We start from the raw sequence: 14,997 nt of genomic DNA on the forward strand, positions 1-14,997 counted from the left end.
TCAACCACCATATGACCACAAGCAATTCAGCTGATACAGTTTGCTTATTTCTGTACTAATTTGCTGATGAGTCTTTAAACAAATAAAAAAATAAAAAGGTGCTGGTGGTTTCCAGAAGGAAACAGGTTAAAGTAGCACCACATTCAAGATGAATCATTTGATAGTTGATAGTGATACTAAGGGTAAATTACTTCTCCTTGGTCACCTTTTCAAAAACAAGAGAACTCAGCAAGATCTGTTTAATTTCTGTTTAATTCTTGTACTTCTGAGAAGAACCTAACCTAGAGTGTAGGGCCACAGAGTGCGGAGATTCTATAAATCTTGAGTATTAGACCTAATTATCCATCAGTGCTAAAAGGAATGGTATAAAAAACGTTTTTTAAAAAAAGCAAACAAACAAACATATTCAGAGCAAAGTGTTCTAGGTGATCATTTTACAATGTGCTAAATAATTTTTAAAACATGTCATACTGACATACTCAAACTTTGGTAAAATGCCAAAAACTTTCAGGATCAACCTTAACATTTGAATTATACCCTAAAGAAGTCAGTGGAATAATGCAGAGATTAGCAGCTTTACAGCTTACTGAAAATCGAACGTCCCAGCAGAACACAGTTTAAATGTTTGTAATCATAAATCATCTGTATAATAGCATTATGGGACCACATTTGGTAATTAAGGGTTAATTCAACAACAGTTTTCTTGTTCACTAGAACAGAGGCCCTTTAAAGTTGTTGGTTTTTTTCCTCCTTGCTATTGTCTGTGTTAACTCAAATAAGAAGAAACAGCCCAGAGCCTTCAGTCCACAGCAGGACTTATATTAACAATGACTTCCCTGACTTGATTTATGTTGTGCTTGAGCCCTGAGAAATATACCTGCAGCTGTTTCCAAGAGCTTGGAGTCTCTCCACAACTCCTACTAGTAACCTTATGGGTTCACAGCATTGGTTCATAAACGCTAGCTGCTTCTTTTAAAGCTCACAGATGCAGGGCTGCGCCCGTAGGACAGGGTTGCTTTAGTGATTAAAGCCATCAGGCACTGACGGGGACCTGAAGATGCCTTCTAGCAGAGAGCACAGCCGCATGTTAGGAGAAATATGCCAAATTACTTTTTCTGCTAGTCAGGATAGGTCTGTGAGGAGCCCTTTAATGAGACCCATGGAGAATGTCTCTTTCATGGTAGTTGACCAGGACTTTAAGACTTTGAAAACATGTCTAGTGTTTCAAGGAATTAATAAGGAACCAGCCTAAAAAACAGGCCACAGGGAGGTTCACCCAAGCCCTCTTTTCATATCCAAGCAAGGTGAATGCTGTGAACCCCACTGCTGTGAACCACAATGGTTGCCTTGACTTGATACCCCGTGCACCATAGCTGGTTGAGGCTTAGATGCGCACTACTTGAACAGCCATAAGCCCTTTAACAACACAGACAACCCTCAAAACAGCAGCTCTGCATTTGCTGGGAAGCTTAACCTGGAGTTTTCACAAGTTCCTGTGTCTTTGAATGAGTAAAGTCAAACTAGCCATGTCCTTGATGTCGGGGTACAAGGCCATGACTCGGTTCACCTCAGCGCAGGAGAACATGGTGCACAGCTCCCTGTGGATGCTGGCCGGCTGGGCGCAAGGAGGTCGTGCAGCGGGGGGCGGCCAGTAGCTGCAGTAAGCAGCATCAGGGTAAGCGTAGGCTTTCTGGAAGAAGCTGAGCCCGCTGCTGGTGTCCAGCAGCAGGGACTGGCTGGGGAAGCAGCGGCGGGGCAGTGCAGACCGCTCGCCGTACCCCTGCAGCAGCCCAGCTGGAGACATGGTGGAGGGAGGCAGGAGGTGCTGCTGCTGCTGCTGCTGTGCTTGTAGGGCTGGGCAGTGCTGAGACCTGGGAGGGAGGCACCGGCTGCTGGGCTCCTGTGGGCTCTCCTGGGGCCAGAGGTGCTCCAGGTGCCTCCAGACACAGTCCGAGGGGTGGTGGTGGTGGAGCAGGAAGGGGCCGTGCCCAAGGCCACAGCAGCCCCGCGGGCTGTCAGCCACCTCTCGGTCCTGGGGGGCGCGGGCTGGCCCAGCTCCACCAAACGCCTCCTCGCTGATGGAGAGCAACGACAGCTCCTCCACGAGGGCTCCTCCGTCCCTCAGGGCCTCCGGCAGCCTCTGGTCCTGCTCCAGGGCAGGGTCGGGGCCAAGGGCCCAGGTGTCAGCCAGCCGCGGGCAGTAGCTGCCTGGGGACCAGGCCGTGTAGCAGCAGTGCCCCACACCGCTGTTGGCTCCCTGCAGCGTTTCTGTGCTGGTGGCAGGGGGCATGGGATCGCCGCCTGTCCGGCATGGAGAGTGGGTGCATGGCTCCTCCTCCTTCCCCAGGCCGCCAGGCACCTTGGTCTTGGCTCGGAGCTCATCAGCGACTGACAGCTGAGCTTGGTGTGGCCTCTCCGGGTGGTAGAACTTGCATTTATTGCCATAGGTGCATTTCTTACCTGAAAGAATTAAAAATACATATATCAAATAGGAGATTGTTACCAGTGCCACCATCAATTCGCGTACCCAGGGCTTCTCCCCAGCGCTATGCGGCCACAAGGCTGGGGTGAGCTCCAGCAGCACAGAGGGGAAGTGCCACTTTCCCACATGCCACTTTTGACCCCCAGATTTACATGCTGCTGACCGAAATAGCAGGCTGCAGCAGCGGAAGGAAGTTTCTGCGTGAAGTCTGACGTTGGTCTGTGTTCTGGTTGCTGCACTCGAGGGGCTGGGAAACCTACTGCTACAGAGAGCGGCTTTGAAAAACGGTGTGCAGAGATCTACCTCCAAATTTCAGGAAAGCTGTCCCGCAGTGGGAGCACCACACGCTTGAGCAGCCTCATCCCCATCTTCTACCACACTGAGGGTGCAGTAGGGAGTGCAGGCACTCCCCACAGCAAGGGAGCAAGGCCCTGGAGGAGCATAAAGGAACCCACCGTAGGGGCAAGGTTGCCACGTTGGTTCAGGAAGCACGGGCTTTTTGCTGAGGAAATTATTAAGGGTGGGTCCGTGCCGGCCTAGGGGGTCATCAGGAGGCATAAACCTGAAAAAGGAGAAGTCACAGGAATAACAGAAGTACTTTGAGTGCTGCCAAAGCTTGTTGCACAAGCTCGGGGCAGGACCAGCTTGTGATGCTTTCACAGCCTGGCCTCCAGGAGCTGCATTATCCCTCCTGCTTGCCGAGCCAACAGTGCTTCACCTTCACATTAGCCACTCTTCTCATTTCATAATAACTTCAAACAACTGGAAAGACGCTGGGGCTTGGCACAGCCCTGGCCTGGCAGCAGCCCCAGATGTCACAGTATCACTTCCTTTTTCTTCCGAAACAGCAGCAAATGCCTCTGTAGTCCCTCCACCCAGCTCCCTTCCACAACAAATCCACTTTTTTTTTTTAAAAAAAGGAGAACGGGATCTGAAGCCACTCCTTAATTGGGAGCTACAGTTTATAGTACCCATCCGGTGCAACGAACATGCCCAGCATTTTCGAGGGTTCAGGAAAGCCTTGGTGCTAACAAGGCCTGCAAAGTGCTCAGACAAACTGTTTACTCATCTATGCCAGCACCTGAATGCAATGCTTCAGGGAGAAAACCGATTCATATAGCTCTGATCTGAATGAACCCTCACTCCACCACACTTCCCACTGCGCAAAGCAGGTCGGGAGCAAGGGGGAGGCAAGGAGATTGTTTATCCACAGGATGGGACTGAAACCTCCACCTTTAGGCTGCTGTTTTATTTAAGAGACTCCCAAAACTGTGTACAAAGTTTGTACAAACTGTGCAAACCAAGGAGCACACAGCTCAGTCTCATGAACACAGCACCAGTGTGTCAACCAAGACTTTCCCCAGCAAGGATACTTAAGGGGCCAGAGACCAGTTTCTCCTTTCTCTTCTATCAGAAAGTTACGATCATAAAAGCACAGGAAGAAGTACTTTCCTGCCCTGTAGGGGCACCAAAAAAAAAAAAAAAAAAAAAAAAAAAAAAAAAAAAACCTTAGCCAGTCTCCCCTCTCTGATTTAATTCAGTTACACTGGTAGGAAATAGAACTGAACACATTCTAGGTTTGGGTGAACGTCCCAATTTGGATTGGCGAGAAGCAAAGCTGGTCATTAATATTGCCATTTAAATAGAGAAGTTCACCGAGAAGTGACATGGGGTTTTACAGCCAAAGCTGAGGGAGCAGGAACTAAAGAAGTGAGATAAGAAAAGTTGTGATAAATTCCTTTCCCAACAGGGTTCACATACACCAGTGCTAGCCGGAGGTGCAGCAATGTTTGAGCTGTCTTGGCCCATAATGTTTAAGTTACAGATTGTTCAACAACAAACAGCAATGTTCCCTTACCTGTTACTGACAAACGAGTACATGAGCAGCCGCTGCTCGATAAACCACTTCCACTCAGGGTTTTCATTCTGGAGATCCCGATAGTGGTCGTTGGAGACAATGACTCCGTCTTTCTCATACGCAACTTTCACGATGTAGCGATCATCGTAGCAAACCACCCTCTTGCCTTTCACCTTCCGAGAGGGGGTGTACACAAGGATCGACTGCTTCTCAAGCTCTTCGAGAATGTGCTGATCTGGTGGGGTGGTTGGCAGAAGGAGAAGGGGGAAAAAAGGAATAAAAAACAAATAAATCAATTAATGGTGGCCTGATATCAGTCATGCTAGAAACCTACAGGAATCTAGAGATGTTTCAGCACTTCAGGCAACTTGAAGCGGTGTGATTTTCAGGTGCAGTGGTACCTAGTGGTTGTTTGGCAGTTTACAAAATTAAGTATTTTATAAAAGCATCAGCTCATAAAATTTGAGGTGCCTTTTATTGATTTTTATGTCTTAACCATTAAAGGATGCTGAACCCCTGTAGTTCCCTTTTTACCCCAGTAGATGCTAGGAAGCTCATAACCAGCCCCAGTGTGAGTATCACTGGGAGATAAGATGTGCCTGATAAAATCAGTAAGTTCTCTGCCACTGAGCACACTCTGACTTCTTGCCATTCCTGCCTCGCAGGGAGGTGGGCTGCTAGCCTTCTCAGCTGTAGACATCAAGCTGCAGGCACACATCTTGCTGATCTATTTCTGTACAGTCTACATCTCCATCACAGACCTCAAACGATGCACTTTCTTCTCCTGGTTGAGGAACCCGTGCAGCCCCTGTGTCAGGGTAAGAGGCTAACTGATAGACTGAGAGCAGTTATGCAACACTGAACACGTTTTGGACATTGACACTTTTGGATAACCCGTGAAACATATCTGCTCAGAAACAACCTCACTGCTTACTGGCTGGCGTACAAGCTCTGCAGTCCTGTTGTGAGCTAACAAATTCATTATTCTTTAACTCATCTGGCAGAAACTGGTGCTTTCGAAGCAGAAGGCTTCTAAGCACTGTAACAAAGCCCAGTCTGCAGTTTTACTTGCTAGCCAGGAGCATGTGGCAATAAATTAGTGACTAATGGAGATGGAGACCTTAGACACTGTTTGCACTGTGTGTTTACAGGGCAAAACCATACGGGATTCTTCACACCTCTGCCTCCAAACTGCACCTAGTGGTTGCCAAATTATGCTTGGGATAGTGGCCTACCTGCAATGGGACTGTCTTGTCGAGGGGGCTCCTTTCTCCAAAGCGGGACAAAAACCTTGATGTAGGTGTGCCCCCTCTCTCGGAACCAGTCCACCGCCAGGCGGATCCCCCAGCAGGAAAAGACCTCTTTATTCCCATGGCTTAAAAAGAAAACGAAATTGGAGGAGGATGGTGAGGCAAAGATTTGAGGAAGCATACAGAGATCTCTAACTGAATCAGTAACAAAAAGCAAAACATACAGCTTTTGTGTCATTCACCAGTTTCCAGGAAAATAACCCTCCAGTCCTGAGCAAGCTATCCCGGTTGGACAGAGCCAAATACCTCCTCCAGCAGGACTGCTTGTTATATGAAGAAGTTTGGATGCTTTAAGACAGAGATATTCCGTCCCAGATTTCTATGACCTGCCTGCTAACCAAATCTGTTGCTTTCATCTGTATCTAGATGGGCTTGGACTTGTATCTGGATGGACTTTAGGACTAAAGTACCAGCAAGACCTTGACCTAAGTTGTGTCAGACCCTTCACATGCCTTCTCTGATAATGGTTTGAGGACGGATTTTCTTCCAGCATGTGCAGAAACCCGTGAGACTCTCTTGCATTAAACAAAATGTGGGGATTTCCTTCTGTGGTAACAGTGACACACAGACTTTCATGTGGCTGCAAGTGTGATTGCAGGTCATTCTGCTGCTGGCCTCTTCTGGAAACAGGAGTCAAAATACAGAGAAAGAAAAACTGCAAGAGGCAGGATCAGAAATATTGGGAATCTTACCCAGGACACCCAAAAAGGGACAAGCCCTCAGCTGGGATGGCCAAGGATGCCTCTGGCCCATCTTTATCTTGCCCAAGTTGGTAGATTTTGTCTTCATTGCACAAAGAGGTAGAAAACCCCCAGGATGTGCACTGTAGCAGATGCAGGCAAAGTGGGTTCTGGACAGTTATCCGTGTTCAAAACAAGACACAGAAAGTATGCCCAAGGAAAATAGATAGGGGTCATATCCCTCCTAAGTCTCTTTCCCCTTTGGAAAGTTCATACTATGTGTCTGTTATCTAAAATTTGACTATAGTGCAGTGCACGTGTAAAGGAAGGCAATTTGTTGATTGTTTCTGCACAAGGAAACAAAAATAAACTCTTCACAAAGGTCTTGAAATGGATAGACACCCCAGCAGTATCTACAGAAACCTCATCCTTGTACTTTGAGCTTTCTGGATAACATCACCACAATCTCACTCCTGCTTTCCCCTCTGTGAAACGTGGATGTAAGTGACTCTCACACTCCGTTACTACCTGCAGTGAGTGACCAGCTGAAGAAGATGCCACAGTCCTAGAAGCCTTTTTCCTCCCCAGCCCCCAGAAATTCAAGTCCAGATTCTGCTTATATCAACCTTATAGCCATGTTTTATATATAATGGAAGTTATACTACTGAAATAGTGACCACAAATCAGAAATGGTACTGTTGGGAGGATAAAATCTGGTTGTCTATTAATAGAAATCCAGGCAATGGGAATTCTTACGAAAAAAAAGAAAAAAAAAAAAAGAGCCTATACTGTGAGCTGAAGTGCTCAATGTGTATAATCTCTATTCTAGAACAAGTTTGGTTTGGTTTTAATGGTTGGGGTTTACCAAGAACAGACTGAAAGTCACTTGGGCAGGTGAATTAGAAGTTCAGGTGACTTTCTAATTACTGCCTTGAAGCATCAAGATCCAGCACTGCTTACCCCTGATAACCAAGTACAGCCTAAGGAAGGGAATTTAAGAGCCTAATGCCAGACTCAGCTGAAGGCAAGGTTACTTTCCATTCAGTCTGCGGATAGGCTGCCTGGTGACTGCCAAATCTTCCAATTGCTTTATTACATCGGGGCACATCAATCTTTTTCAAAACCTTGCACCCCACAACAGGCCCTTGGTGCCATCTCGGAAGTGCTCCAGAAACACCAGTCCCAAGACGGGAATACAAAGGCTCGAGATGTTTTTCTCCACAGAGGCAAGTCCTTCTCCAAGCCCCAACATTTTAACAGCTCCATCCCTAAGCTGCTGCTTCTCCTGCACTTTTACTGGTGACGGTGTTGGTGATGATGTCCTAATATCGCTTTTCCCTGACTATGCTGTAAATGGCCCTTCTTCTGACAGCAGCAGACCAGAAAAATTGAAACGGGGCTACCACTCACCAAGCCCATCCCATTATCCAAAGGCAAATGTCATCCAGCTCCACTTTGGAAAGACATCCAGGACAGCAAAGCAGCTCCCTCCAGGCTGCATCAGGTCGGTATGAGCTGACAAGCTCAGGAGTCTTCTCCACTCCGCCAAGTAGTCCTTAACTTTATCAAGGCAGAGTCGGGGGATGTCTGAGAGGAGCTGCAAAACCTTCGCCTTTTTGAAACCGGGAACTACTGCACATTCCTCTAATTCCTTTTCCATGAAAGAAAAGGAATCCATGGCAAAACACCAGCATTCAGGAATCTAGGCAGGCAAACAGCTCTCTGCCTTGCATCTTGGAAGCTATTCTTAAAAAGAGTTAAGTTTCACATGCTGGAAGCACAGGTGGCTTTTGGAAAACCGTTTTGGTGGGTGTGTGGTCAATGTGGCAAGGCTGCAGCTGCTGCTGCCTTACAGACAGCACTGTTCTCTGCTCTGTCCCCCTCTGCCTGCTCCAAAAACCCCGGGACGTCAGCAAGGACACGGCTGTGCCGGCAGAACCGAGCCAGCCACAGGTATCCCTGCCCCTAAAATGACAACAGGGTGGGTGCCCTGCTCAGCTGCTCCGCCTAAGCTGGTGCTCATTTATTTCACACAGAGACAGAAGGACCCCAAAGGAGGGTCTAGGGTGAAAATGCAAACAGACGGGAGACCCCAGGACAGCTGTTGGGTATTCCTCACTACTTGTGGGCTTCCCCGAGGATCCCCTTGCTTTCGGGAGGGATTTCTCCCTTCATCCAGAAGATGGCACAACTTAGCCTCCAGAACCACCTGCTCTGCATGTGTCCCTTTTGCCCTCTAACCAGGGGGGCTGTGGTCTCACCTCACCTCACCCCGGGGTGACCAGAGCAGGAAGCCCTCCTCTGCTCTGCTCAGAGGTGCACGGACGGGCTTGGCCCCGCAGAGAGGAAAGGGAGGCCGAGGGGAAGGGGTGGTGGATGGCCAGGGCGTCCCGGGGCCTCTGACAGCTCGCACTGCTCAGAGGAATGAGCAGAGGCCAACACGCTGCTGCCCCTGGACTGCCCGTCCACAGGGAAATGCCAGCCTCTGCAGCACTGAGGGTGCTTTTACGGTGTCAGGACACTACCTAGGAAATATAACTGGCCAGCATGGGCTGCTATCATGTTTCCCAGAAACAGAATGAATTAAGGAAGAAGTAAGACTATTTAACTCAAAAGTCAGTTATCGTTTTCCTGATATTTCTATCAAAAAATAAAAATTATATATAACAAGCCAGGAACTTTGTTAGTATTTAGTTGTAAGTGAAGACAATACAGCTTTGATTTCGTTAGGGACCACAGCCACCTGTCTTTAATTTTCCCTCTACTTCCTAAGTAAGTGGGGCTGTTCTGTCCTCCTAGAAATCCTAGGTACCCATCCGGAAAGGTAGGGAAACATGGGTGGTGAGCTAAAGGGGAAAGAGCTGCTGAATCATGCTGACATTACCTTATAAAAGGTCAAAATGCGGAGAAAGCCAGTGACTGCATTAGGTGTATGTATCTATGGGCTTAGAGACAGAAGGTGCCCATAAGCTGTGCCTCAGCCAAAGAAGAGGAATAAGCAGTGCTTGATATATTATACATCAAATACTTCAGTGCACCCCTCACCTGGAAAAAAACACGCTTCAAGCCAGCAGCTGTACAATTCAAAAGCCACCGAGGAAGGGAGATCCCTTTCAGGAAACACAGCTTACCTCATCGCGACATTGCTGCCGTCGATCACAATGGGTCTCAAGTGACTGGAGGAATCACTTTCGTCTCCCCCAAGCCACTGTGACACCGGAGAGGTGCTGCAGGACCCACGGGCAATGAGCTTTGGCGGGGCGGGCTGAGCCTGGCTCTCCAGAGCCTGGGGTTTGCTCCCCATCCGAATCAGCTCTTTCAGCACGTCGTCCTCCAGGGCCTCTTGGCCCAGGTTCTCTAGCACTTTGCAGATGTCCTGCTTGCTGTAGCCCAGCTTGCAGAAGAAGTCCAGCTTGCTGTGGTGCACCTCCATCCCCGCTGCAGGAGCTCCCCTGGAGCGCGGTGGCGGTGGGTTGCTAGAAGCGGCCAGCGCCATCCCAGCGGGCATCGACGCTCCTCCCGAACACAGCACCGCCGTCCTCCCAGCCTCGTCCCGCAGGCATCAGCTTCAGGTGGGAGAAAGATCAGAAACGACAAAGCACAAACGTTAAGGAGGAAGGCACAAGCTCAGCAGGGTGCCTAGCTGCTTAGCCGTCCCCTCTGCAGGAGCCGTCCCAGGCTTCTCTCAGCGTTTAAGCATTTTTCTGTCCCGCTCCTATTTATGCAGCGGCGGCGTGTTCCACGCGACGTGGGCCGGTCCCCGGGTGTTATGTCAGACAGGTGTCATCCTGCTGCACGAGCTCCGCGAGCCTGTCACACACGGTCACCCTGCATGCGTGAAGTTTGTTCTTCGGACTTATCTGACAGGATATGATATAAAAGGCAGTGCAACCGGGGATTTTCAATGTGCTCAGTGTGGTTAACGAGCCGCAGATAAAAATCTAGCAAATGCTGTTGGATGGTCTCGGATGCCATGGCAACTTGACATGCACAGCAAATCTCACCCAGCGATTTAAGGAAACACATTATTTGCAAAGTAACCGGGAACTCTGCACTTCTCCATAGGGCTGTGTTTCCCAGTATATACCCGAACGCATGCAGACAGCCTTCCTGAAAGCCCATCACTCATCCGCTCGGGTGATGCCTGAGCTAATATTTTCCTGTTGTTTTCTATTTCAGCGAGGGTTTTCACATTCGGAGAAGCAGCTTGTTTTTTGAAAGCTGTCATCAGCGGTGGTTGGAAGCAATCTGAAAAGTGGTTTCAATTTCACTTAGATTTATTGTCAAGAGAAGCAGCTAATTCAGAAATGAGTGTGCCGATGCAGCAGAAAGCTACCTCCAGCTTCTCCAGAACTTGGCTGTTTACATTTCTGCACTGCCCCGTAAAAGAAAGCGACAGGCAGCAAAAGCAGCTATGGCTAGAAGGACTTCAACTTAGTGAGCAAAACAAGACACGGGCACACGTGGGGACTATTCAAACACCAGGCCAAATGCTCTCAGCTGCATTTGGCACACTTGTGCTGACGCTTCCCTCATCACCTCTCTGTGGTTGTTGGTGATACCAGAATCACAGCCGGTTCCCCCACCCATGTGTAGGACACGAGTGTGGCCATCTCCCCTTCCCGGCAGCTCTCTCAGCACTGTCACTGATGGGAGAACAAGCACGGGCTGCTCACATTAAGATGCAAAGTGCACGGGGGAGAAAATGCAGCACACTGGAGCTGTGAGCGAGGCGTTCAGCCTGGGAAGGAGGCAACTCCAGGGCCACTGCAGCCCGTCAGCAGTTCACTCTGTGATGGTACAAGCCAAGGATAACAGCCTCGTCGTGGCCAGCAAATGGCCCAGCACTATCCAACCAAACAACCACTTTCTGGGCTGGACATATCACCCCCATCCACTCCCCTTCCCAGCCCGACCTGGCCCCTCCGAGAGCTCAGAAGCTGAAATCCTCTGGAGGAGGAGATGGAGCCACCAGGAAGGTGCCGATGGGAGGGGAGCGTGACGGCAGCTCCTCCCCAGGGCACTGAAAGCCCTTCCCATGGTGGTGGAAGAGAAATCTGCACTGGGCTCAGTTAATTTAAAACTGATTAGTATTTGTTCAGCCAGGAACAGGAAAACCCGATAATTAGTTGGTAACCATACCTCGTACAACTTTGACCTTTACATCCCTACGTAGCGTTTTAACTGTCAGGTAGTTTTCTGCAGAAGAAGTCCTGAGCTATTCAAGTGATGAACAGCAGCAGCAAAACAGAAAATACCTTGATCGTGTCACATGCATGAGGGGAAAGCAGTTACCACATGTACTTTCCTATCTTAACAATAGGAAGCATTTATTTTAGCTGGCGGACTCGACAGGCTTTCCTTACAGTGCACTTCAGAAATGCGGCACACTTTACCTCTAATCCATGTTTTCAATTCCTGTCCTGAAGATGAAAATGAATTTCCCTGCTTTTTCAGTACTGAGATGACTTCTCAGCCTTGAAATAACTGCTCACTGAGCTGAAGTACAGAGATACAACTTTGTGCCTGAAAATAGCCCAGGCCGTCAGGGCTGGCTGGGCAGCATACCAAGCCCAGCTTTCAGGTGCGCAGCCAGCGGCTCTGAGCACGCTGTCAAGCTGACACGTGCTCCCCCATTTGTTTTGATGCTTGGATTGTCTGAATAATTTATCATAAATGAAGAACTGAAATGATCGTCTGCCCTCAGGTCAAAAAGAAAATAGTTAAGGCATATTTCAATGGCCATGGCTGGTATTTTTTAATGCTGTGTTTCCATGCACCCTGCTGGGTACCGTTGGCACCAGCGCAATTTCTCACGTTAGCATCATGTTGTGTTTTGCGTGTTGGTCCTGGATCTCACCAGGAAGGAGGCACGACTTCCCCGGGCAGGTCTGCAGCTGCAGCAGGGGCAGTGACCACGGCTGCCTCCCGCACGCACCGCGCAGCTCCACGCTCACGAGGGCTGCTCACCAGCACGGCCCTCCTGCCCGCACCGGGTTTTCTGCAGAGGTAACCACTGCACTTCTGCTACTGCCTGGCCAGATGCTGAAGGTGAGTAATAGCGCGACGGACGGCAGGGGTTTCACCGCAGAATCAGCGCGTTTGAAGCCCTGAGATGAAAGCCTCGGTCACGGCTCACGCTGCGCCCTCGGTCACCCTCCGAAAGGGAGACCTGGCGGATGATAAAATCGCCAGCTTACACTTCAGTAAGCAATCAGGAGCGTGCCCAAGTCCAAGAGGCCAGCTGGCTGCCACAGCCAGTGCAAAAAGATATGATGGGAAGGAGCCCTGCACCGCAGAGCCCAGATTTCCCTATCGCACAAACAGGTTGTAAAATCCGATTTATGAACTTTCCGACCTTCATTTCCAAGCTGCTTAGATTTCCTCCCGCCACCTTCCCCAGCCCTCTGCAGCCCCCGTTGGGAAGCTGCTCTTGCTTTTCCCTCTGCCTATAACCACTCTTCTCACTTCCAGGCTAAATTTACCCAGGGGCGCTCCCCTCCTGCTATGGGGTTGTTCCCCGCTCACACGCGGGCTGGGCTGCCTCCTCTTCCCCCTCAGTCCCCAAGAGTCACCCCGCAAAGTGCCTGCACCAGCCAGCTCCTTGGGCACTGCCCTGAGCTTTTTCTTCTCTGAACGAAGGGAGTTGCTCTACTTTTGGATAAATAAGAATTTTCTACTTTCACAGATTGGAGATGCACATAAACTCTCAGCAACACGACTAGGTGACTACAAAAAGATTTGCCTTTTTCTTCCCCACCCTCTCTACCAGGTTTGCCAAACGTAACGGCAGCAGCCACCCCCGGGGGCTGTACTCACGGCTGGTCCCACTGGCTCTGCACGTTACCTGTCCGAGCCCCAGTGTTATCGTCCCACCATCGGCGAGCCAGAAGCTGTTTTCAGGGGAGCACTGAGCCCACAAGGAAGTCAGCCAGTATTTAGAGCCTTTATGGCAAGGCTGATGTCAACTGAAAGCAAACAAGTGCAGCGAGCAGGTTGGAGCTCATTCTGTAGGAAGGTTTACTTCCTCATTTGGCTAGCTGATCCTTCATTTAACTGCACAGGTTGATAAACTTTCACTTCATTTTTTTCAAAAGGAAAAAAAAAAAAAAAACAGAGGTTCCCAACAACATATCTCTGTTCTGAGTCACAGGCAAAGATTAGTCAAGCCCTCGCTGGCAGGGATCCAGAGCACCCCAGCAGCCAGAACACGGCCCGTGGATTAATTCTGGGTTACATGGGCAGTTTTCCATCAAGGATGCTTGACCAAGTCATCTCGACCTCCTCCCCTGACATCTGGCATATCCCTGACCTCTAGGGACATCAGGGAAAAGAAATCGGTGTTTTTAGTAGCGCCTGGCACTGCAAAGCCTCATTCCAACACATCCACATCTGAGAGAGCTTGTTGTGATGCTACAGTAAAATAGATTTCAAAAAATAAATAAATAAAGCAGCCCGTCCAGCCCAGCCCAGCTCACGGGTGCCTGAACTAAAAGCCAGCTGTGGTGGCAGGCAGTGTGTCCGCAGCCAGGACTGCCAGCCAGCCACTTCCCAACAGGAACCTGGGGTTTTTCTCCCGCTGGCTCCTCAGCTCGCTACAGGCAAGCCTGCCGAGACCCGCAGGGAGGCAGAGGGAGGGCGCAGGACGCGAGGTGGGGTTAACCCTGGGACACCTCCGTGGCTGCAGACAGCTCTGTGGGGTCCCCGCTCCCTGCCCGCTGGCTGTGGGGCAGGAGGCAGGGTGGCCGAAAGCTCCGTGCCGGCACAGTGCTTAATGCCAAGGAGCGGGTGGCTGCGGGTCAGCCTTAGCAAGTGTCAGCAGGCCACGCGAAATAAAGGACTGGGTTTGACTCTAAAATGGTCTCAAAACCCTTTTGCTCACCAGCTCAGATAAATATTTGAGAGCCGCAGGCAGTGGTTTCGTAGACGTTTCCTCTCCCTGCTGCTTCCTTGTGCTGACGAGCACACCAAATTCTCCCAGTGCAAAGATTTATTGCTTCTTGATGGTGGTGTTACGTTCAATAGGGAAACGGATCCAGTGGGAGAGGCTTTCTGCGGGGAGGACCCATTCATGGATGTTCCTGTGCCGAGCTGACATCTGAGGATTTACTGCCCTGCGAAACAACTGGGCTCTCACCAGCAAGAATTATTACCAGCCTCCGAGCCAAACAGCCTGGCTGTGCCCAGGAAGGACCGAGCACGCCACCTCAGCAGGCTGCCCGTGCAGTGCCACTGTCCCCTGGTGTCAGGCATGGTGTCATCCCCGGCACGGTGTCATCCCCAGCACGGAAAAATGTTCTCTTGAACCTCGTAGCGGGCAGCATCACAGCTGGCTTGGTCTCCACGCCCCAGTGAGTTATGAGCTTCGTACCAGGGAACATGCACTCCTTGCATGAGCAGCACGGAAAAGCGTTCCTGCCTTCGTCACCTTCACTCGCTTTCTGGGAAAATGAAACAAATCGACGCGGCCGTAGCATCACAGTGACAATTCCTTAGTCCCCGACCAGTCGGGATAAAGCAAGAGCTTAATCAAATGCAGTCCTACTGCCAGGAGTGTTTTACGTAGCTCCTGGAACCAGCACCCCCCCATCCTGCCTCAGGCAGGAGGACACCCCTGGGGCAGACCCTCACCCCATGCTACAGCCCGTATCTTGGTTAACCCTCACT

The 14,997-nt window shown here is 50.0% G+C and overlaps 1 protein-coding gene across 1 annotated transcript; it reads right to left on the reverse strand.

Moving 5' to 3' along the window:
- Positions 1–1,483: 1,483 nt before the first annotated feature.
- ZC3H12D (zinc finger CCCH-type containing 12D) lies at positions 1,484–9,838 on the reverse strand (the record flags this gene model as incomplete). The annotated part of the gene is made up of 6 exons (XM_084284423.1): positions 1,484–1,794; positions 1,891–2,460; positions 2,938–3,044; positions 4,341–4,575; positions 5,576–5,715; positions 9,462–9,838. The coding sequence occupies 6 exons, from the start codon at positions 9,836–9,838 to the stop codon at positions 1,484–1,486; spliced, it is 1,740 nt and encodes a 579-aa protein (XP_084140549.1).
- Positions 9,839–14,997: the final 5,159 nt, after the last annotated feature.

This window comes from Netta rufina, assembly GCF_964035555.1.
Source record: "Netta rufina genome assembly, chromosome: 3".
Taxonomy (NCBI): domain Eukaryota; kingdom Metazoa; phylum Chordata; class Aves; order Anseriformes; family Anatidae; genus Netta; species Netta rufina.